General features: G+C 44.1%; 2 protein-coding genes across 2 annotated transcripts in view; both read left to right on the top strand.

Moving 5' to 3' along the window:
• The window catches only part of kmt2a (lysine (K)-specific methyltransferase 2A), a 38,557-nt gene extending 23,189 nt beyond the window's left edge, over window positions 1-15,368 (top strand). The window contains exons 20-34 of the mRNA XM_079353768.1: window positions 47-205; window positions 395-506; window positions 602-680; window positions 800-957; window positions 1,078-1,224; window positions 1,347-3,975; window positions 4,083-6,695; window positions 7,871-7,939; window positions 8,021-8,247; window positions 8,477-8,551; window positions 8,680-8,854; window positions 9,867-9,974; window positions 10,091-10,171; window positions 10,312-10,441; window positions 10,757-15,368. Coding sequence (XP_079209894.1) covers window positions 47-205; window positions 395-506; window positions 602-680; window positions 800-957; window positions 1,078-1,224; window positions 1,347-3,975; window positions 4,083-6,695; window positions 7,871-7,939; window positions 8,021-8,247; window positions 8,477-8,551; window positions 8,680-8,854; window positions 9,867-9,974; window positions 10,091-10,171; window positions 10,312-10,441; window positions 10,757-11,032 — 7,038 coding nt within the window. The 3' untranslated portion in view covers window positions 11,033-15,368. The remainder of the gene's footprint in view (window positions 1-46; window positions 206-394; window positions 507-601; window positions 681-799; window positions 958-1,077; window positions 1,225-1,346; window positions 3,976-4,082; window positions 6,696-7,870; window positions 7,940-8,020; window positions 8,248-8,476; window positions 8,552-8,679; window positions 8,855-9,866; window positions 9,975-10,090; window positions 10,172-10,311; window positions 10,442-10,756) is intronic.
• Window positions 15,369-15,939: 571 nt separating this feature from the next.
• rab4b (RAB4B, member RAS oncogene family) lies at window positions 15,940-24,762 on the top strand. Its single transcript, XM_079353712.1, has 8 exons — window positions 15,940-16,158; window positions 19,067-19,147; window positions 20,001-20,115; window positions 20,702-20,764; window positions 22,249-22,403; window positions 22,529-22,624; window positions 22,735-22,913; window positions 23,040-24,762. Exons 1-7 carry the CDS (start codon window positions 16,143-16,145, stop codon window positions 22,848-22,850), a joined length of 642 nt encoding a protein of 213 aa, XP_079209838.1. The 5' UTR covers window positions 15,940-16,142; the 3' UTR covers window positions 22,851-22,913; window positions 23,040-24,762.
• Window positions 24,763-24,801: the final 39 nt, after the last annotated feature.

Raw genomic sequence — 24,801 nt, 5'->3', positions numbered from 1 at the left:
TTTCTCCAGCGAGACTTTTTAACAAAGTGCTCTTCTTTGTATTCAGAGCTGTGAGAAGTGTCAGAAGCCAGGGGCCACAGTTGGCTGCGGCCTCACCTCTTGCACCAGCAACTACCACTTCATGTGCGCCCGCCAGTGCCACTGCGTCTTCCTCGAGGACAAGAAAGTCTACTGTCCAAAGCACCGAGACCTCATCAAGGGAGAAGTGAGATGAATCTTTTTTTTTTGTAAACCATAGGACATTTTGACAGCAGCCTAAAAAAAGATTTATTCTGAAAGCTTTGAAAAGTTTTAAAGAGTTAATATCTCTTGATTAAATAAAAAATGCTAGGAACTAGATGCTCCCATTTTTTTTTCTCCTCACCTTTCCTTGTTTGTGTATTTTTCTCTTTAGGTGGTGTCTGGGTTTGAGGTGATGCGCAGGATCCTGGTGGATCTAGAGGGAATTAGTCTCAGGAGGAAGTGGCTGGCAGGCCTGGAGCCTGAAAATGTCCACATGACGATCGGTAGGTTGTGATTGGTTGGCGTTCGATGACAAACAGTCCTTGACTTAGTTTGTGTGTCTTCTGAATGTTTACTGAAAAATAAATATTCATCACAGGCTCCATGACCATTGATTGTTTGGGGATACTGACTGAACTCTCAGACTGCAAACGCAAACTCTTCCCTGTTGGGTACCAGTAAGTACAATTTGGATTAATTCTTGCTTTTTTAAGTGCCTTTATCTTTTTTCCTCAGATGGAGGAAATGAGACTGTCAATTTAATGAAGTTAACCTGAATGAATCTTCCTCTCTCCAGATGTTCGAGGGTGTACTGGAGTACTTTAGACGCTCGAAAGCGCTGTGTGTATACCTGTAGGATCCTGGTTTGTCACCCTCCTGTGGTAGAGTCCGACCTGAAGAACTTGATGGCTCCTGAGGAGAATCGCACTATAGCACACAGTCCTCCCATAGCAGGTGACTTCGCTGACTTTATATATTCATGCTTTTAATTTGACTGTCCGTGTTATCATTTTGAGTTCCTCGTTGTGCTTCACTAAACTGTTGTTTCTTCTTTTTTTTTTTTTCATGTTTTAGACTTCCCTGATCCATTTGAATCCCTGAGGCGATCAGAAACACTTTCACCTTCCAATACTCCCAAGCTCAGGGTTTACACCAGGAACAGACATCCCAGCTATCCCCCCTGTCAGCGCTCACCAGGCCCCAGGCCCATGCCCTCACCAGGTACAGTTATTTATTCCATATTATAATATTGCATTTACAGATTTACAGATATATTCAACATGCATGTTTTGTTCCAAGCTTGTCTTTGGGAAGTCTTCATTAAAATGTTTCCTTTTTCGTAGGAGGTCATTCTCAGCCCCAAAGCCATGAGATTGTGACTGTCGGAGACTCCCTGGTGAACTCCACCATGCGCAACGTTGACTCCTGTCGCCACAGCTCCATTTCTCTCTCTCTGACTTCGTACCAGCTGAACCGACAAAGAGGGGCAACCTCCCTCCTCCAGATTTCATCACGCCCCCTTACGTCACCCCCACCCCTCATCCCCTCGCCTGCCAGAGACCCTGAGAGGTCCAAACACCTCAGCAAAGACTCTGCGAAGAGTCCAGTCCAGAAAGATGAAGAAAGAGGCAGGACGTTCTCCACCGACAGAAACCGATCACAACCATCCAGGGACCAGGGGCCGAGAGACGCTGACAAGGGAAGGCTGTTGAGTCAGGACCAAGCCTCCAAGGTTTCTGACAAGTATAAATCTTCCAGGGAACCTGGGCAGAAAGACTCTGACAAAGACACCATACCAACCAAAGAGCAAGAGAAGAGGAAGCTGTCTAGTAAAGACTCAGGTCAGAAAGAATCTGTTAGAGGAAGATCTGTCAGTAGAGATCTTTTGAAGGATTCCGAAAGGGGAAAACAAGCGAACAGAGACTCTGAGAAGGGGAGACCGGCGAGCAGGGAGTCAAGTAATCGAGACACAGACAAGAACAAGTCGGTGTCCAAGGATTTTGAAAAATCTCGATCCCTCAGCCGAGACACTAGTGTGAGGGAGTCTGAGAAGCATAAACAATATAGCAGGGATGCAGGAAAAGACTCAGGTCAAAGTAAAGACAGACTGTCCAGCAGAGACTCTGACAAGAGTAAACCTTCCTCTAGAGATTCCAGTTATAGAAGCACAGAGAAAATCAAAGACTCTGGCTCAGGGAAAGATAGCAACCCTGGCAGCCAGTCTAAGCAGGCTGGAGGTGAGAGTAAATCCCTCAGACTGGCACCTGCAGGCTCAGGTCAGTCGTCCCCTCCTGTGGGCACTGCTGTTCTCACAGCTCAGCAGAGAGGTGGAAGCAGCAAGCAAGCAGACAAGCAAGGGAAACACGGAGGCAAAGACCCGCAGCCTCGCTACAGATCCACCCCCACCGCTAACATGATTCAGTCTAAGGACAAGCCCAGCTCAGGGAAGGAGAGTAGTAGTGCCACTGGAAATATGTCAGCTTCACTCCATAAGGACGCTGTGGTTGGGAAATCCGTCCCCCCGCACTCATCATTTCAAAAGTCAAATGCAGGTAAATCAAATGATTACTCGTCAGGTGCAGCTACAGCCGCGACCATGAAGCCTGTGTGGCCGTTAAGGACGCCCGCGGAAGAGGATGTTGTCAGGCAAGGCTCCATGCACTTTTCCTCCCCAGCTGCAGCCTCAGCTGCCAAAGACAAACACCCCAAAGCGAAGATGGCAGGCAGCAAAGAGGTGTCCAAAGACCGCGATAGAGATAGGAGTCTCCAGAACAGCAACAGCACCTACAAAATCCCTCTTCTGAATAATAACACGAAAGCTTCCGGCAGCTCCAACCTGTACGCTCCGAACCCCAACTCGCACAACAGCAGCAACAGCAAAGCTCCAGTGCTCGGAAACAGCACCAAAGGCCACGGGAAGGCTCAGGGGGAGAAGCAGGAGAACCAGGTAGGGGAGAGGTCATCCTTTAAGAGCAGAGAAAACTACTCCTGTCCTGAGAAGAAGAACAGCTCGAGTCTGGACAACGTGCAGCCGCTGCAGCAGGGGGGTCTTTCAAAAGAGAAAGAAGCAAATACCTCCTCCCAGTCTCACACCAAACCAACAAGTAACCAGCTCCCTAAAGAGAAAAAGAGATCAGGTAAACTTCCTGCTGTAACCTCGCTTAAGAGCGATATCAAGACGGACCCTAATGGGACCAGCACTGTTGGTGGTATTTCTTCCTCATGCCCCACCACCACAACCACGCTCTCCACTGTCTCTCCTGCTGGCCAGGGGACCTGTCGCTCTGCTTGCTCCACTCTCTTCTCCTCGCCCTCTGCCAGCAGCAGCGACAGCTCTGAATCCGACACGCAGACTCACACAGAGGAAGACGATTTGCACAAAGAGCGCTCGCCCGGTGAGCTCCGAGACCGCCACGGCCTCCCCGCCCAAGGCACAGAGGACGAGGGCGACGGCCCGGATGACGACCACGGCAGAGGGATGGACGTGAAAAACCACGAAGACGACAGCGACGGCTCGGGATCCACCAAGCGGCGTTACCCTCGACGCAGCGCCCGCGCACGCTCCAACATGTTTTTTGGCTTGACGCCTTTGTACGCCGTCCGCTCGTACGGCGAGGAGGACCTCCCCTTCTACAGCAGCGGCGATGCAGCTGGAGCCGTGGTTAAGAGGAGGAGTGGTGGAAGGAAGAAGTCGGCTGAGGGGCAGGTGGATGGAGCGGACGATATGAGCACCTCCTCTTCTTCAGTGGACAGTGGAGAGGAAGAAGACAGTGGAATGAAACAACGGGGTAAAGACCCTTACTACTACAACTTCACCCGAACAATAATTAACCCTGGCGAGGGTCTGCCATCCATCGAAGGGATAGACCAGTGTCTGGGAAGAGGCTCCCAGCTTCAGCGCTTCCTAAAAGACGAGGAGCAACAACAACAGAGAGCTCAAGGAAAAAATGAAGAAGACTTGCTCAGTGCTTTGTAAGTAAATGCATAAGTTGCTAAAAAGATTTATTAGTTTTGATGTGGCTTTTTTTTTTTTTTATCCCTTTTATAATACAACATTTTGTTTTGGTTGTGTTCAACAGGACTTTAGGCAAGCAGCATATCGGCCAGCTGGACGGTGTCGATGACGGCTCGGAGAGTGATACAAGCGTCTGCACCACCAGCACCACAACCACTACAGCCACCTCCTCCTCCACCCCGCACAAGAGCACCCCCAGGCGAAGGGGCCGAGAGAGGCACACGGAGAAACCGGACTCCCACGACGCGAACAAGGAGGCCGACGGCGGTGCAGGAACAGTGAGCGGGAACACACGGGAGGGCAGAAAGAACCAAAAAGAAAACTGTCTTCCTTTAGGAGGCGGGGTCAAGTCCCAGCCTCAGACTCAGGACCCTCTCGAAGCTCAGCTGTCCCTCAGCACAGACCTGCTTAAATCCGATTCCGACAACAACAACAGTGATGACTGTGGCAACATTTTGCCGTCGGACATCATGGAGTTCGTCCTCAACACGCCATCTATGTCGATGCAGGCTCTGGGTCAGCAGTCTGAGCCCTCGTCCTCGGAGTTGCTCCTGGATGAGGGCTATGTTGGAGTGGATGTAAATCGGCCTAAAGACATTCTGTTTGATGACTTCTCTCAGCCGCTACCCAGCTCCGAGAGTGGAGGTGTCGTGGAGAGCAGTGTGAATAACTCCATATCGGTAGAGGAACCGTATCTTCCGCTGGAGCTGCCCTCTGACCTCTCTGTCTTGACCACACGCAGCCCGACTGTCAGCTCCAGTCAGAACCACACCGCTGCTGGAAGCCTCATCTCGGATACCTCAGACCGCACCATGCTGGGCTTGACCTCAGACCCCGAAACAATCAGTGGGGAGAAGAGTCGGGACAAGAAAAGAGCTGTTCCGGTTGTATCACCTTCCGAAAACCAGCGCGAGGCTCCCGCTTTGGGGAAACCAGATGCACAGGTCACAGAAGGTCCCTTGACCCCGGAGCAGTTCATTCCCAGCCCTGCGATTGGCCAGGTGGTTGAATCTCCAGGTAACCAGGATGTCCCAAGAAGTTCTGCCACCCACGGTTTGCCAAGTTCTCCTTCCCTGCCCCTCCAGGGTCAGAAGTACCTCCCAGCATCAGCTGTAGTTACAGGCAGCCCCAGTCCTGTTCCTGGCCTTGGACCATCCCAGGTTTCCAGCCCAGCAGTCATCAAACCGGGCCCTGATAAGCTCATTGTTGTCAATCAGCAGTTCCAGCCTCTTTACGTTCTACAGCCAGTCCCTAATGGCGTCACCCAAAAAATGAGTGCTGCAGGAGTGATGGAAGCTGGCTCTCCGGCTGTGCTGAGTTCCATGACGCTCACCACTGGGTTGACGACAGGTCTCTCCATGGCTCAGCCAATATTTTCCACCGGTGGTAAAGTCCTGGGCACCATGCCTCACCCGTCCCAGATTCACACCTTCACAGGAGCCACGAGAGCAGGCTTCCAGACAGGAATCCCCAGCACCACCTCAGGGCTTCTCATCGGGTTGCCCTCTCAGCCCCACGACCAGTCCCAGATCCTGGTCTCAGAAGCTGGTCGTCCACATGAGCTGGGCCATAACGTTGCGATCGTGTCGAGCCCCTCCACCCTCGCCTCCACGCAGACCATTATCGCCTCCGCTCACGGAAAGAAGAGGCCCATCTCTCGCCTTCAGCCGAGAAAAAGCAAAAAGTTGGCCCGCTCCCGTAGCCAGCCCACCTTGGCCCCCTCTGAAGTGGGGCCCCCAAACATGACCCTCATTAACCTGTCGTCCCCTCAAATTACCAGTATCCCCGGCCAACCTGGCAGCCTGGTCGAATTAAGTACCCTGTCCACTTCTCAGCGCAAGGTACCAAACATTATCAAGAGACCTAAATCAGGAGGGGTCATGTACTTAGAACCAACTACTCTCCTTCAGCAGAGGATTTCTGGTACTGCCCAGTCCAGTATCCTGGGTCATGATTCCTCCACTCACCTCATACCTTGCACTGTCTCTGGTCTCAACCCCAGTCAGTCTGTTTTAAATGTGGTTTCGGTGCCACCTAGTGGCGCCGCGGGGCCTATTGCACCTGGATCTGTGTCTCTGTCCACCCCCGTCCTCAGCTCTGCAGATATCACAGGGCCGATTAGCAACCTCCTGTTTAAACCCAGTCCACATGGACTGGGCCTGTCTGATCAGCCAATGGTCCTTCAGTCAGCGGGGAGAGGCACTCTAATGTCACAGCTCAGCTCCACCATGCAGACGTCCATCGCCAGCAGCATCTGCGTCCTGCCGTCCCAGCAGACCATAAGCATGGCCGTCAACCAGCACGGAGAAACAGAGAGCAGCAATGTCCACTTACATCCTCAGCCTGTAAACAGAGCCCAGGCGATGGACTCCTCTCCAAACACCACCGCTACTCTAGCCCCCACCTCATTGAGCCCGGCCAAGGGACGTGTTGTCGGAGTGTTCACCCAAAGCCATGCACACTCCCAAAGCAGCAGAACAACTCCCATTTCCACATCATCGCAACAGATGCCACCGAACTCCGTTTCATCAGTCAAAGTTCTGGGATCAGAAAAAAGCAAACAGAAAACAAAAAGAAGCAGGCAGACCTCAGACACAAACAGCGGAAAAAAGCTCAAGGCCTCTCAATCAGAGGAGCATCACAGCCACCCTGCAGGACCTCCACACTCAAACACAAGGTGAGCCACCTCACATTTACTTGTTTTGTTTAGTTTCTATTTATTTCTTTATACTTTTGTTGTATGGATAAATGATCAACATCTTAAATTGGTTCTGCATTAGTATTGTGACTTACTAGAATAATGAGTGTTTAAATGCCTTCTGAACATTCAAAGAACAAACGTTTTCTTTTTCAACTAAAACTTTCTTACACAAGTTTGGGATTTGTTCATGAACATTAGATGCATGCATTATCTATAATATCTATATATTATAGTGTAATTAATGTGACAAACGTACCTATCCATTAAACAAACTGTTAAACTCAGACTAGTCTTAAGGTAAGAAAGTCAAATTTAAGCACAATTTATGTTAACACTGTCCAAAACCACTCTGCTTGTGGCTAACAAAATCGCTTTTTGAAACAGTCCATCACATTATAAAATAACAAAATTGGCGGCTTTTCAAAATTCCGCTAAAATAAGTGGCACCTTGCGATGTGTATTACACTTAGACTAAACAATGTCACGTTTTTATTTGCTGAGTGTGGCTAATACTAGCATTGCTAGCACCACCAGCCTTAGTTCGTTGCTAGAGGTTAACATTGTGCCGCAGTCGAGCCGGGAGAGCAGGCCCATTTCCTGGAGCTACAGCCTCGGCTAGTCGCAGATGACTGCTTTACAGCTTAGAAGCAACATTTAACCTGCCATGCTGAGCAACATTCATAAAAAAAAATCTTGATAATTACTTAAACAGACCAGTAATTCTGGTGCCAACTATGGCTGACATAGTGGGATTAAGAGTGTAGTCTTTTTCCTTGAGATACGTTTTTAGTTTAGGTACCAGGAAGTGAAATATCTCACTTTGCCCGGTTCAGTTTTATTGTTTTAGTTTGAACATGTGAAGAAATAAAAATAATGATAATAAAATAAGAAAAACTTTTTTTTGTTATGAAATAAGTAAATGTACAAAATAATCCACAAAATATTTAAACAGTGTAACATGTCCGAAAAGGAGAAGTAAGAAGAATAAATGTATTTATTACTACCCCTTCTCCATTCTCTTAATCACATATTACTGCCGTTTATATTTATTACATAAATAAAGTTTAGTAGGCATTTTGCCTAAATCTATTACTACCTATGTTTGCATGAATTAATCTCTCTTCTTATTCTCTCTTCTTCTTAACAATCAGTTCCAAAGAGCTCAGCCCCCCTGAACCCATGGACACTGGAAAGCCAGCAGACAAGACGGCAAACAAGAGGTACTGCATTCCATCGGTCAGGTGGAATACCCTTTTTAATAGCAAAGAAAGACTTCTCATCTTGCCTTGTAATCGTTTCAGTATGATTGGTAAGAAGAAGACATCTGAAGGTCCAGTTGTACCAGGGAAAGTAGTCGGAAGAGATAAACAATCTGCGGCGAGGGGAGCGGGGTCTCTTCCTGTGGCGTTACCACCTGACCAGGACGGCAACAGCAGAGACACCGCCTTGGACAGCAAACCCAAGAAGGGCATCATCTTTGAAATCTGCAGCGAGGACGGGTTTCACATCCGCTGTGAGAGTATTGAAGGTGAGAGAAAATCTGCATTTATAATAATATGCCACAGTGTGTTTTAAAATAATAACTGTAATTAGCGCCTTGTTGTATGAAGTGTAGTGTACATGGATGCGAACCTTGTTTTTACATGCAGCATATTTTCCCTGACTTTGGCATGCATGGAAGAGTAAAAAAAAAAATGTAAATAAAGTCTTTCAAGCCTTTCAGTGTTAGTAGTGTTAACTGCTCTGTTTCTTTACAGAGGCCTGGAAATCTCTGACTGATAAGGTGCAGGAAGCTCGCTCCAATGCACAACTCAAAGAGCTTTCTTTTGAAGGTGAGGCATCGACTAACAAAGACAAAGATATACGTCTAAAAGAATCCTCTGTTTATACTTTGATAACATAAATCCTGCCATTGATTGGTAAATTAAAAAAAAGTGCTGTTTTTCTCCTCGCCAACAAGGTGCGAACGGTTTGAAGATGCTGGGTGTCGTTCATGAGGCCGTGGTCTTCCTACTCGAGCAGCTGTACGGCTCCAGGCACTGTCGGAGTTACCGTTTCCGCTTCCACAAACCAGAGGAAACCGATGAACCTCCCATCAACCCCCACGGGTCGGCTAGAGCAGAGATCAGCCACAGGTTAGGAAGGGACCTAAACACAGGCTTACACATAGTGTCTCTACAAAGGCTGTACTTCCATCGCAGGTCTGATTTCATGGAGAGCAGGCTATTACAGCTGAGGGCATTTTGGCATTACAAACAAATCATAAATGACTTTGTGTTTATGCACTGTAAATGATACTCACTATTAATAAACATTACAGGGCAAATCATAGACTACCGTAAATTCCGGACTATAAGCCGCTACTTTTTTGTCACGTTTTGAACACTGCGACTTTTACAACGATGCGGCTTATTTATGGATTTTTCTTGGGGGACAATGAGCTTCTGCCGCAAAAACATTTGACCTCGTCACATCGGATCTTAATATCAGATCTTAACACACGGAGAAATACATATGATGCAGCTTTCAAGTTAAAGGCGATTGACCTGGCTGTCAAAGAAGGAACTAGAGCTGCTGCACGTAAAGTTGAAACTGACAGCGACATCGAAAAAGAGACTGAGGAAGTGAGTAATGAAATCATTCTGAGGCAGTGAATGGATGGACTTTTTCCTGTGAAATGTATTACGGTAATCTTTTTCATCAGCCATGTTACAGACATGTTCGATAAAGGATTTCCACTAGGCTTCGTATTTGCGGATGTAGCCGGTAGCCTACGTATTTAATTAAAAGTTAAAACAACGTTTTTGTGTCACGTTTTTCTGTGTAAATCGCTTTGTTACAACGTGGACACCTGCGGCTTATAATCAAGTGCGGCTTATATATGTACTAATACATTTATTTACTTATTTTTTGCCGGTGCGGCTTTTATACAGGTGCGCTCAATAGTCCGGAATTTACGGTATATTAAAAAACAAAAAACAATAACGTAGTCTCAGTAGAGTCACCCTTTGAAGCTGGTCGCCATTTTGGAAATTCTGTCTCAACCTAACTTTGCCTGCTGCTAGGTTTGCTTTAAAGAAGTGGAGCTGAGGATCCTGTGTGTGTTTGTGTTCTGACTGCTGTCTACTCCATCTGTTTGTCTTCCAGAAGGTCTGTATTTGACATGTTCAATTTCTTGGCCTCGAAACACCGCCAGCCTCCTGAGTACAGGCCACAGGAAGACGATGATGACGAGGGCCACCTAAGGACGGCCAGGTCAGTTGCAATGCACACACACACACACGCACAATTTGTCTGCTGAGGAACCTGAATCAGCTGATCTTATCACTCTTGAGAAACCGTCCTCATTTCTTTGCATGCTTGTTTTTCAGGCGTGCCTCCATGGAGCTCCCGCTGACTGTGAGATTCAAACAGCTTAAGACCACTTCTAAGGAAACAGTTGGAGTCTTTCGGTTAGAACATCTGAGCTTTACTATCCCATTTTTTTAGAAGTTTTGGGGAAAACCCCAAAACTTCTGTCTGTCCTTGTTGTCTGTCCTTCTATATTGCCCCCCCCCCAATATCTTAACATTCTTATATCATCTTTCTGCAGGTCTCCCATTCATGGTCGAGGTCTGTTCTGCAAGAAAACCATCGATGCAGGGGAGATGGTCATTGAATACTCTGGCAATGTCATACGATCTGTGCTCACTGACAAACGGGAGAAATATTATGATGGAAAGGTGAGTTCTTTTGAGTTATTGTACTTTTCAGGCAGAGTCCATGTGGACAACTTTATCGAGGGAGAGATGATTCATTATGCCTCTGTGCTGGGAAAAGGCTGCACAAGCATATATCACTGCCACAGCAGCCCGTGTTGATAGATTGGTGAGGTCTGGACTTACACTCAGATCGGATCACATGGAAAAAAAAATAAAAATAAAATAAAATGTGCCCAGTTTGTTTGAGACACTTGATGTAAGGATTGTATCTGATTGTCCTGCAGTGTGATTGACAGCCATAAAGCAAGTGTTCAACAATTGTTCTCTTTCTCAAAGGGGATTGGCTGTTACATGTTTCGCATCGATGACTACGAGGTGGTGGACGCCACAATGCACGGCAACGCTGCCCGCTTCATCAACCACTCCTGTGAGCCCAACTGCTACTCCCGGGTCATCGCCGTGGACGGCCAGAAGCATATCGTCATCTTTGCCTCTCGCCGCATCTACTGCGGAGAGGAGCTCACCTACGACTACAAGTTCCCAATAGAGGACGCCAGCAACAAGCTGCCCTGCAACTGCGGCGCAAAGAGGTGTCGCAAGTTCCTCAACTGACACTGGTCTTACTTTTTTGTTTTAATTTAAAGATGACCATGGACGTTCTTAAGGGGCTGCATTGAAGAGTTTACTGTGGCTTCATGCTGATCCACACAGGATCAAACTTTCCAGCAGGGCCTGAGCTCTGTCAGCTGCTCTGCTGTTGTTAGCAGAACACAGCAGACACAGCTATGTACTGTTTATACAGGACAGGCCATTCCGGAGGAGGGGCCATTTGTCGAAATTCCAACATATTGTGCCTCCTTTTCTCTCATTTACATTTGGCATGGGAAGTTCCACCTTCAGAGGTGTGTAATGAAATGGTTTGAGCCTTCACATCATTGCAATATTGATTCTAATTTACATGTGGGTTTTACATTGGCCCATCCTCCTTAATTTCCTAGAATATGTTATGGTCCACTATTGTTGTAAAAAATCAAAGAACATGGAATCCGTTTTTACACCAAAGTGCAATTTGTTGAAGGGATTTGGAAGAGTAATTTTACAAGAAAGATAAAATTAGAACCATGTCAGAAATCCTTTTTTTTTTTTTTCCTTTTTTTTTGTCGCAGTGTCGGCTGTTTTTGATGCACATTTTCTCGTCTGAATGTGCCCTGATGCCTTCAGAGCCGAAGTTCACTGGTTGAAGCCTCCCTTAAAGCTGGCAACACTGTATAGGTTAAAGCTGTTAAAGCAGCCTGAGGTGAGCTGTACAGGTGGAAACACTAGAGGGAGCAGAGGCCACAAAGACACAGAGAAAAGAGACGAGGGGGGAGGAAATGAAGAAAAAAAAAAGGTTAGGTTGACATTACCGTTAATATCTTAGGGTGACTCCAGATGTTGTGGTACAACAATGGATGTGTACTCTGACAGCTTGGTAGCTATGTAGAAATGTTATTGATGGAATGAAGCCTCTGGCCTGAGAGAGCGAGGCAGCTAGAGACTCTGGTGGACTGACAGCCGAGGGACCGGAGAACCCTGCTGATGTGCTTTAGTAGACATATTTGTAATTGATTTTTTTTTTTTTTTTTTTTTTTTTTTATCCTGATTCAGCCGATGGATCTGACAGAAACATAGAATGGTTTGTGCATGCTGTTCTCGTCAAACTTGTTATTGGTATAAGCTTGTACTTTTGAGTCACGTTCCAAATTACAGCAGCAAACAGAACCAAACATCTCGCCCTTTGAATTGAATTTCACAAAGCTTGTTTTCTTCTTGGCCTATTGTGATAACTATTAATATGTAAAATGTGTTTTTATTTTATTTGTATTAAGTCTTTTAATGTCTGTTATCTGTCTTTTTATTATGGACAGGGAAATATCATGCTTGCTTTTAAAAAAACATGTAAATAATGTATATTTTTCTACAAAAAGACTTAAAAAGCACTCACTAGTGAATAGCACTTAATGATGGTATTTATATTTTTTAAAAAATCCTATTTATTTTATTGCCATTTTTGTAGGAAATAGAGGTTTACAAACACTAATGCGTTGTCTCTATGTTTTGTATTCCGCTGCCTTTTTACAATTCTTTTTTTGTTTGTTTCTTGTTGGGTTTCTTTTTTATTTTATTTTGTAGCCTGAATGTTTTCTTTGATTCCAAAGACTGACACTGGTCTGTGGCTTGGTCCGCTCTTTAGTTCAGTCCACCAGTAGCTCTTTTTATCTATCGCAGGCCATTGGGTCAGAGCTGACAGGTTCTTTAAATTGTTCTAGTTCTAGCTGGCAGTACGGCTGTTCATGTGAACTATTATTATGCACTTGAGAGAGTTTAGATTGTTGATCCAGAGCTGACATCTCCTCTCTCCAGCCTTATTCTCTCCACACCGCATCGAGCCAAGAATCAAGTCCACTTAACAGAAAGTCACTTCACAATGACTCGGTTTTTCTTGTCACTAATCGATCATTGATTGACGGGCATTCAGCCAATTGGGACATAAGTACAATTAAACGAGTCCCTTCAGTTGTGAAGAGTTTGTCCCTTTGAAGACTTAGTTCATAATGAAGAGATGCCTTTATTTTAATGCTACCAACATTTAATAAACCTCCATTTAACCCGTAATGAGGAAAATAACATTTATTCCTGGTCACAACTCCTCCACGTCGTTTGAAATCACTATTATTTTGGTCTTTGTTCAGCTCTTCATTGTTTTTTTTTTTTTAATATATATACGATGCCTTTATGGACTGACTGGTTCCACTTTCCATAGTTCCTTTTTCAGTTAAGTTATTGTTGTCTGCTGTGCATGCTGACCTCGTCCTACAGGCCGTTCGCCATCATTTCTACACTGCTCCTTGTTGTGAACTGAAACCACACATGGTTTGCACTTCTGTGGAGACACAGGCGCTGAATAGACGTAGGAAAAACTCAAAAGACAGATGCAACTCCAATGCTGAAAACACAAGCACACATAGTCACTGAGAAAGTTTGTGCATGAGGCACTGATATAAAAAAAAACTGAGCTCAGTCAACTGGGATTGGTCTACAATAATCCAGAAGGTGACAAATGAGGCTCTCTAAAAGTGCACTTGACTCTTTGTTTATCTGCAACAAAGTGAAGGCAGGGACCGCACCAGCAGTCCTATCCTTCCCGAAGGGGCTGCGTGTACAAATCCTCTGCTGTGCTGTCCCATTTAGGGCCCTAGACCAGGTGTTGTAGGCCCCGTTTGTCAACTGACAGGCCAGCGACGTGGTTGTACGACTACACCTTCATCTGGCTTCCTGGGTTCTGCTGCTAAGGTCAACAATGAATGTATATTCCTCCTCTGCATCATCAGACGTGTGATGATGCAGGGTCTTTGTCAGCCACATTTTGTTTTCAATTCTTGTGTCAACGAGTAAATGTGACCTCAAACTGGGCAGCAGCAACAGAATAATACAGAAGTGGGAACAGCGGTGGCGTGTGTGTCTGTAAGGCACCTTGTTTGTCCTGGGTTAGCTCACAACTCAATGCTAGCATCGGTAATAACACTTTTACTGATGCAAAGGGCTCTGTCTATGACTTTCACTTCTCCAGATCTACTTCTGAAGGTCAGAGGGTTCAGTGATCAATAAGTCATTTATTTCTGGAAAACAATAAGGGAATGGAAATCTGTCGTTTCTTTGGACTTCATTTTACCATGCCACACCAGTGGCCCTTCTCCATCATCCTCTGTAATTATAGTATAAATACATAATATTATACGGAAACATGCATAGCAATTTCTTGTACTTTAGTATCTATACAATATATGGAATGGACAGACAAACTTAGTTACAGTAGCAAAACAGCAGATTTATAATGGTTAATAGCAATGTTTCAATGTACTCTATAATGGTTTTGTGTTGCAGTACTATCAGCTGAAACTAACGTGCATCATTCTTTTGTATATTAATATCCAGTTCCAATTTTGCCGTGCCTGTGAGCGCTCCTTCCTCAGCAAGAAGCGCTGCAGTTTTGCTTTTTCATTTCTTTCTGGAAACAACCGGTTTTTATGTGATCAGAAATGTAACTGTATTAATGTGGTTGTGAACTTTCTTGGGGTCAGATTTTTTCTTTTTGTCCCCCCCCCCCGTTGTTGTTGTGAACGTTTTTTCCGCTTATTTCTTTGTATGTTTTTAACAGGGACTTTTTTAGACGGCTTACTTGATGTGCTGTAAAGGAAGAGTTTGGTTTATCGAGACTGAACAGAAAGATCCCACCAAAATGTGGTTTGTCATTTTGGAAAAAAACCTCTCATGTCTCTCTGATATCTCTCTCTTTATCTCTCTCTCTCTCTCTCTCTCTCTCTCTCTCCCTCTGAAGCTTTTGTTGTACTTATCACATACTGTTTTCATAGAAATTCATAATTCTGAAATAATACCAACGTTAAAAACATCTAATTTATTTATTTTGTGCAACATCCACCCTTGTTATTTTTACAAGTCAAGGTTTGGGAGAGCTAGAAAGAGTACGTAAAGTGTTTGTAATTTTTCAATCGTTTCTTGTGTATAGAAGTTAACAGCCGAGGATGGGATGTCATGTCACAGAGAGAGCCGGTGGTTGGAAGAACAAAAAAAAAGGAATCATGGATCAAGAACAGGCTTGTTTCTTATGCCTTGAATATACCTTTGTCTTATCAATATTCCTCCTGCTTTGTAATAACTGTCAACAGTAATTTTTTTTTTCTCCCGTTTTAACAGTGTTATTTCAATACACAATAACAAAATGAAGGAAAACCACAACCGTGAAAATGAACCACAAACTACTTGGTTGAATGTATAATTAGGAAACAAAGTTGTACATAAGTGTAAAAAGAAAAGTTTCTAATCATGTTTATTTTCTATGCACTTTTTTATTTAAGTGATAGTTTAAATAATAAACATGTCTCCTTTACTGTTGTGTCTCTGGCGTTGTTCACTGTAGGACTGAGCAGCTACTGAATTTATAAAAATGTCACTAAAGGGGACTAGCGGTTAAGAATACAGTCTCGGTACAATACATTGAATAATAGTTAAATAATAGCTTTGCAGCCATCATGTGCAGGGCTGAAGAAAAATGTGTTTAACAAATGATGTCCTGTATGGCAGGTTTACACTTGAATAGATGAAACCAAACCACACATGCGTCAGGAGTAAACTCTGTGTATATATATATGTATATATGTATATGTATATATATATGTGTGTGTGTGTGTATATATATGTGTATATATGTATATATATGTGTATATATATATGTGTGTATATATATATGTGTATATATACACACACACACACACACACACTAAAGTACATATAATTGAAGACATAGATACCACAGACCGACCTGTAGTTTGCACAGAAAATAAGGCCTAATTTCGACAACTTTTTTTGAAGTGTGTAATACGCTTCTTGTAAAATGTCTTTAAAAAAGTACTTCATGTCCAACAGCGTGGAAAAGCAAAACCAAACAACGTGTGACGTGGCACGCAGCACGTAGCACGTAGCTGCCGTGTTTGGCTGATGTTCGAAGTGAAAATATCGAGGAAGGGATCAAGGAAACGTCCAGCATCGTAGATAGACACCCCTGAGAGGTGTGTGGACCCAGCTAGCTCGCAACTGTCACAATACAAACAGGACTGTAAAAGAAAAGGGGCCCGACAGAGTCCTTGATACATCGAGGGTGAACATGTCCGAGACATACGGTATGTGTGTGTGTGCGCGCGCGTGTGCGTGTTTGTGTTAGACACACTGCTCTGTGGGCAGAGGACGCTGCTAGCTGCATTAGCTTAGTTTAGCTGCCAACTCACCATGTCTGTGATATTTAGACTGTGATAATTATCATTCTCCTCTTCAATGTGATTCAGAGGGACATGTGCTCTTTAATATATCTTCGGTTGTATTCACTGACACCTCCTCTGTCCTCGGAGTTAGGTTGCTTCCTTAAACGCTCAGTAACACGAAGAGACAGTGTCACACTTTCAGGTAAAAAAAAAAAGTTGGACAAAGTTGAGGGGCACACAACTACAGTGTCATGTCGGTAAGTTTAATGTGTTTGCAGACATGGAGGTATTCTGGCAGATTTAGTGACCTTGCAAGCTGGAGTGATGTTACAATCAGTCCTGTGTTTAGTAGGTGTATCTAAGAGGTAGCTTTACGCTAAATGGCCTTTATATAAGGAAGTTAGTTAAGTGTGGCTGAGCTCAGTGGTTACTTGTAGAGCAGGTGAGTCGGTGCTCAACACTTTATCTGTTCCCAACCTGAAATAATCTGTTTGCACTGCAGGCTATCTCTATGACAGGTTAATGTTGATACCAGACACCTGCTTGCCTGCATGAGCATGATGACCAGCAACCAGGAAGTTCAAAGTAGTGTGGACATATTCACTTAACTTGACTCTTTCTGAAAGTATACTGAACACAACAGGTCTGACGATGTACATGTTCCACTTGATTCCACCCCCTCTACTTGTTCTGCCTCATCCTTGTATGACACTTCAACACTATGTGCAGGATTTGTGTAAAAGTACCAGAGCTAATGGGAGCATTAATGGTCTTTTATTGATTGCTGTCTCAGTCTCCTCTCCAGGAGGACTTCGAGTGAAACTGGCAAAGGGTATTATGAATTCAATGAGTACATGGATAAATTCAAAGGCGGTGTATGGAACTGTTTTTTATTATGTATTTGGTCATTGGTGAGTGTAGAAAAGAATGTGGTTAATGTAAGAGAAAATACATTTAATTCGGTGTCATCCAAGACCAAGTGGTGTTATTTCACTGTTTCAGGAAAACGTACACTAGTTAAGCCATTTTTTCATACACAGATGTTGTGATTAACGCTACAAATACCAAGAATAAATGAGTTTCACCATTCCATTAAAGCTCCTGCGAGGGTTTTTAAAGTTGTTATGACACTGACTGAAATAATTGTGAAGGCCTCTTTATGAGCTTCAAAAGTAAAAGAGACCGTCAGCAAGAAGGTTCAGCCTCATTTGTACAGTTTTCCAAATATTTATGTTTAGTGATGTGTTTGAACGTGACAACAAATAAGCAGGTACATTTTTGTCAGGAAGTTCCACTTACATGTTTAGGAAATAATCCACAACAAGATCAGAAGGAACACACACACACACACACACACACACACACACGTACGTATACAGTATACACAACAAGGCATCAGTGCTCTGTGGAGTTTTTTATCTGAACACAGGTCAGACGTGGAGCTAATCTGGGCCTGAGTGTGTTAAATGTTGTCACGATGTGAGTGAATGCAGATAACAGTGTTAGCCTGCTCCCTTGGGTTATTTCATATTGATGTTGTAAAGAATCCAAACGCCTGAAAGGCTGTTGTTTGGAGGAAAGCTGTGCGTTCCTCTCTCACTGATGCTCTGAAATATTGACTGCTTCATCTTTGTATGCAGGTCTCACATGGGAATATGCTGGACAGCTGAGTCAAGCCTTTACAAAAAAAAAGAAGAAGAAGAAGCTGTTGGCTAAGCTTGTGACTTTGTCACCTCTTGCTGTCACAAACATTGATAACGTGTGGTTTAGATGTAGTGCTGGAAACACTAAGTGCTCCTGGGCTCCCTTTTGCGTTTTGCTGTTTTGACGCCGTGAATTTGACCCCCAGCATGTGTTGCCTGAGAAAAAACCGACTTCAACAAACAGATGTGCACCATTCACTGTCTGTGTGTGCTGGGGATGTGTGTTGACAGTTAAATGTAACTCCAAGAGCACTGAAGTCATTTTGAAATGTCACACAGGAACAATCTAACCTGTGCTCTATTTCCTTTTAAACGACTGTTTGTGTTGCCCTCGTGAGGAGCTGAACACTCACAGAATGCTAACCAGGCTGCTAATCACAACAGTTCTGACCAATCATTAGCCAGAGCCCGAGCTTCAAACTCTAACTGAGGCAGCTTCTCTGCAGGAAGGTTGCTTTTTTGCAATTATTAGTCATTCACAGGCTTCATCACTGTCGGGTTTCCTGTTATTCTTTTACAACCTGTGTGTGTGTGTTTGTGACAGACACACACACACACACACACACACACACACACACACACACACACACACACACACACACACACACACACACACACACTTTCCGTCGAATTAAAGCCAACTCTATGTAAATGCCTTCTGTACTCATGTTTAAGTGTCTGCTCACTCAAAGCTGCCTGCACTGTGAAGAGTCAGTGGAGTCGTGGATCGTGTGCGTGGGCTGGCTTGTTCTCTCCGGATCGAGGGCCCACTCTCCACAACAACAACATCTGCACAGGCAGCTGGCTGCAGTTATTCGACCCTGCAACACGACAGCTAACCTAATCCATGTTCAATAACTCTAGAGCTTAGCTCTGCTCACGTGTTATGAAGTGTTGGTGTCATGTTTTACCTCAGACAAACAAGCATATTTAATGGACTCATTAGCAGCAGGTTGTGTTAGCAGGTTGTGATTAGGAGTCTAATTCTGGGCTGTTGGGTGCTGCGAAAGTAGCTGCTAAACAGGATTAAGAGGAACTCTTGAGGATTGTCCCAGGGGGAGCAGGTTCAGATTCTCCTCCTGACGTCGGTGTTGCATTAATCTCCGCCTCCTCCACTCTGCTTTCAGACTTCCTGTTTAAGTTCCTGGTGATAGGCAGCGCTGGGACGGGGAAATCCTGCCTCCTCCACCAGTTCATTGAGAACAAGTGTAAGTGTTCCCTCATTGGAGCCCGTTAGTCACAGCAGGTTTTTCAGGAGAGTGAAAACATAATTGTATTATTGCACAGACATGGAAGTAGAGTGGGTTTCCTGAGCGTCATTACAGCGAACGCTATAAATAAATCATCTCACTCAGCTGTAAGCTCCGTCCAGACAAAAAGCAATTTCTTCCTACTTTTCTCAGGCTGAGACCTAACAAATCCATTCTAAATATTCAAAAGAAGGACTCCTGTTTCTGGTGAAAATCTATCAGATACCCTAAGTCAAGATAAGTGCTCATAAACTGACTTTTATGTTATCTGTGTAGTGCAATCCAATAAAACAACCCAAATTGTAGTTGCTTCTAAGATCAGTCCAAACAGTCTGTCTGCTAAACCTGTGATATTTGTTCATACAGGTTTGTTTTTAGAGGGAGTAATCTTAAAACTATTAAAAACCCCAAGAGAACAGTATACACTCCCCAAACCACTTGTATTTATTTGATTTAAGTGTTGGGTCCCTGTAGAAAGGAAAAAAGACAGCAGAGCGAATGTGTCATCTTGACTCCCTCAAGTCTCTCATGTGCTTATGGGATGTATGAAGATATTAACTTGGGTGTTTAAATAAAGCAGAGCACACCGATGTATTTTAGAGTAGTAGTCTAGAGACAGTGTTCAAAGTGTTTTTTCCATTATAGCAACAGGTAAATGAATAAACAGGTTTAATTTTACTGGGGTTTTTTTCTCCTGGGTCGTCCTTTATCTCCTTGATCTTTAAATTCAAAAAAGCTTTCTTTGCTCTATTGATTCTGTATTTGAGCTATTCAAACACTCATCACTGTTTGTTCTGCGTCTCTGTTGCAGTTAAACAAGACTCCAACCACACCATCGGCGTGGAGTTTGGCTCCAGAGTGGTCAATGTTGGTGGGAAGACGGTGAAGCTGCAGATCTGGGACACTGCTGGGCAGGAGCGTTTCCGGTAAAGGGGCTTAACAACATTTCCTTCAAAGGTTTAGCGAAACGTTTAAAGAAAAATCCAGTGGCAACATGAATTACTGAGCACACTTTTAGGGCTTTCACACCTGCAGGAAAAAAAAAGAAAAAAACAAACCTCCTGATATTTGTTTGAGGATGTGCGACTGCGAACACAAACCGCCACGTTTTTTGTTCCGACTTCCCCCGGAGTTTGTCCTGCCAGACCTCGAGTGCTCGTTCTGGTGCAGGTCCGAGTGAGTTGATGTGAGAACGCAGCAGGACATTCTCAGGAGAATTCAGCTCAAGCCAATGGGAGGGGGAAGTGATGTTTCTATACTGTGACTGCTGCACTGTGCATACCGTGTCCACACATTTCATTTTCTTTTTGCCAATTCAGATAGATAGATACTTTATTGATCCCGAGGGAAATTCAAGTTGGCTCTTTTGTTGATATTCTCATCTCGTTGGACGACACGTAGCGTTGCTGTAAAGGCAAATCTCTTTCTCCATCTCCTGCTAAATGTGACCAGCTGATGTCGGCACGGTTAATGCACTATTTTCACCAGCTTTTTCCACGTTTGTCCTCACAGTTCAGTGACACGCAGCTATTATCGAGGAGCAGCCGGAGCACTTCTCGTCTATGACATCACCAGGTAAAGCACTCACTGTCCCTGTACCATCCAATGAATGATAAGTTTTATTGAACAGATTGAGACCCATCTCGTGGGATAAACAGATAATTAGGTACATGATATGATCGGTGTCGGAAAGTGTCTTTATTAACTGACTAAATATGGAATCTGAGTGGACCACGTGAAATTGAAATATACTGAACCATGACTACTTATTGTTTTTACTTTGCTCTGTCTTCATTTTTGGAGCGCCTACGTTTTTCAGTCAGTTTAAACAAAACAACCATAATGTGTCTGTACCTCCTCCAGAAAATTCTGCAGTTTAATGACTAGGTCTTCAGTCCAACACGGTGAGATTTGAATAGCAGAGCCCACTCACAGGCCTGTTTTTCACCCACTGTGGGTTGTGAAATCAAGAGGGAGTGCAAGCAGTAATGCAGAGAGACGGGAATGTAAAACGGTTTGTGATTGTGAGAATGTATGGACTTTTTTTTTAGTGGAGTGTAGAGTGACAGTAGCTGTAACGGAGAGGAGAGTCTTCCTCCGGGAGACGGGGATGCTGAAGTCCATCACAGAAAGCGTCACCCCGGGGAGACGGTGAGCAGAGGAGCCGAGAGTGTGCCGGACAGATTGCAGTGAAACTGCTCGGTCCCTTCAAAAAGTGGACGAGGAATGACGTCATCCTCTGGCTGTGTGTCTGAGCAGCTGCTACAACATTAGTCGACCGTGCCCACACCCTTCTGCTCACTTCACATGTGCTGCTATGGACACAAGGGTCCCGTCTCCACGGTGACCAGATTTAGCCCCAGGGAAGTTAGAATCTAGAAGGCTAAGTTGCCATATTGTTTTTAGGTCATTTAACTTTGCAAGTATGTTACCCCGATACAAAGTTTGACTCTTCTTCTATCAGTTCATCTTTGTTCCCCACCAACCAGAAATGAAAAATATGCTTCTTTTAATTATTCTAAAGTAAGACCAACAACATTACCCCAGAGTGTGGCTTTCAAAGACAAATCAAAAGGCTGGATCCAAATACTGCAGAGAAATGCTTTCACACATTCTTCAGTTACTCAGATTATGTCATGTATCATTACATGAATGTCTTATTATATATCAGTTATAGCAGAATCATTGTATCATTGTATTTGAACCTTATTGTGTTCTGTTGTTTGGAACAGTGACCTACCCTTTAAGTTAAAAAAACAAAGGCGTTTGTGTAAAACAATTCAGCTTCATATAAAGGCATGGAGCCGGCTGCAAATTGGGTAAATGACAATAAAGAAACGCGTGTCTGTTTATGTTGCACTGGGTGTCGGTGTGGAACGACATTTTCCCACAGGAGCATTTGCAGTCCTCACAGACATGTTCACATGGTATAATTTGCCTATCTCTCTGGAGGCTATGCAAAACAAGCTTGAGCTTGACAAGTTTAACCATGAGTCTCCCAACAACAGTCTCACCATTCTCGCCCCGCTGTGACTCACCTGTCCTGTGCTGTCTTTCAGTCGGGAAACGTATAACACCCTAACCAACTGGCTGACAGACGCTCGGACTCTGGCGAGCCCTAATATAGTTATTATCCTGTGTGGCAACAAGAAAGACCTGGACGCAGACAGAGAGGTGACCTTCCTGGAAGCCTCACGCTTTGCTCAGGAGAACGGTAATGATTAACCTGCCTCATTCATCACCTCCCCTTTCTTTTAAATCCACGGTGTCTACGATTCTGTACACTACTTTTAGTTAAGTCTTTCTTAATCCCCTTTCTGCCTATTTGAACTCATGTAGAGCTGATGTTTATGGAGACGAGTGCTCTGACGGGGGAGAACGTGGAGGAGGGTTTCCTCAAGTGCGCTCGCACCATCCTCAACAAGATAGATTCAGGTACACTTCTTCTGTTTTTGTTTAAGATTTGTGCCCTTCTGGGAGCGTGCGCACACATTTACCCATGGTCCCTTGTGGGTTTGCCTTTAACGGCTTCCTCCGTTTAAAAGGTGAGTTGGACCCGGAGAGGATGGGATCAGGTATCCAGTATGGAGATGCTTCGTTGAGGCAGCTGCGACAGCCGAGAGGCACCACCACACAGAATAAGCAGCAGTGTAATTGCTAGGGATCGAGGGGCCACACCCTCAATTCAGCCAACAGGTCCACACAGACAGGACGCCCCCTTCAGGTCGGTAGCATTGCACCTCGATAGATTCAAGTAACAGACTGTATGTACAGTTGAATCTGTCTCTGTGTTCTTTCGAGCATGTCAGTGATCTCCTCTTCGTCTTTTTTCTCTCCTCCCACATTTCAGCTCCAGGTGTTGTTTGGTGTGTGGGACCTTTCTCTCTCTCTACAGTCTCACAGACCTTGGATCACCTGGAGGAGTGATCCTGGAGATCACCACAACCCTGTTACCCTTGCGTCTGGGCGGGGAAGCCCCTCAGTGCAAACATGCTGGGATCAATTAAGAAGAGGGGCGTTCTTCTTAAAAATGCTTTTCTCAGTTATTTAGCAGACGAGGAGGGTTGTGTGTGCGGGCTGTCCTGCTGTTTGGTTTTATTTCTGCGCTTTTTTTCATTCTGATTTTAGTAACCTTGACATGCTTTCTTCCTTTGCACATCACTGTTTTTAAATTATTATTGGTTAACTTTTTTTTGCACTTATTCATCATGTAAGTACTTAAAAAAACTAAAACAACAGTCACACACTTATGTTAACTGTTGTGCATATATTGTGAGCCTGATTCAATTCATGTCTTGAATTGAAATCAAATATTTCTCAAACTGTTGTCTGATAACTTCTCTTGATCCAAATGGAATCAGTTAATCTGATATTTAAAGTATAGTTGAGACTCTTTAAGTTCTACAAGCTCAGATGTAGAGCTCTGTTTTTTTTCCTCACTCAGAAACGTGTTATATCAACTCATTTGACTTTTTGATGAGCTTTAACATGCACTATTCAGACATAGCATTGGCCTTAGTAACATACTTGATCATGTGGATTTAAAGTATATTAATCCAATTTGCTGTGTGTCTAAACAGTCTAATCACTCCATTTAACACCCACACCTCCGTATTAGCCCGTGGGCCCAGTTAAAAGCACAAAAAAAACTAGATAAAGCTCTTTTAATGTAACTCCAAAGTTCCACAGTCTGTAGCTTTGCGTTCTCAGATTCAGTTCATAGTAAAGTGTCTCTGGTCCTGTCACAGTGAAAAGTTAAGAAATGGTTGCATCAATGTTTGCAAAACTTGCACGCCTGTGACTCCTCCTGCTGGGCTTTTTCTCCACATTGAATTCATGCCACACATTCACTCTGTGTGAGGGATGTCACAGGAAACCACAGCTGATTTAGCCTCGGAGCCATGTTTGGGAAAACTTTCGTTCAGCCCACCATGTTCCCTCAAAGAGTCTTTTGTTTGATCAAGCAAGATTGTAAAAGCACCTTGATCTATTTGTAGAGAACAGAATCCCTGCACAGCTAAAATGTCACAGAGTCTGCCCAGATGTTTTCTACTTAGCACAGACCCGGCTTTTGCCCCAGAGAGAAACGGGGAATTTCCAATGAAACATGGTTTCCACTTTCCGTGTTGAACAAACAGCATTGGTTTGTGGTGCCTCTGGAGGAGAATGAGCTTGAGTTGATAGTTTTAAAAACATCCCTCACTCTCCTGCTTACCAAACTGTTGAGTGCAGGACGTCTTGACCCAGTCAAGATCAAAACAAACTGCCAGCAAAGCTTGTTTCTTATATCTTCAATTCAAGTGTTCTAATACGTCCTCCCAGAGAAAACTGTACGCGTTGTGTTCGAGTTGTGCAAGCATGTGGAAAGTGCAGGATACCAAGAGACAGATAGTTTAAAAAAAAAAAAAAAAAAAGTTTTCATTCAATATTGGCATCGTGTGATAATTTGTCTCCTTCTGCAAGTGCACTTTTACTTTTGAATTCTCATGTTTTGTTTGTTTATATGCTGCAACTATAGAATTGTACATTTTATTTTACTTGAACAGTATACTGTAATAAAGATTTTAATTGTCGATGTTATTATTTCTTAAAGGACAACTGAGCCGCTTAAT

Source organism: Symphodus melops (assembly GCF_947650265.1).
Source record: "Symphodus melops genome assembly, chromosome: 10".
Lineage (NCBI taxonomy): Eukaryota > Metazoa > Chordata > Actinopteri > Labriformes > Labridae > Symphodus > Symphodus melops.
The sequence above is the reverse complement of the archived record's forward strand: the minus strand, read 5'-3'. Positions and strand labels throughout refer to the sequence as shown.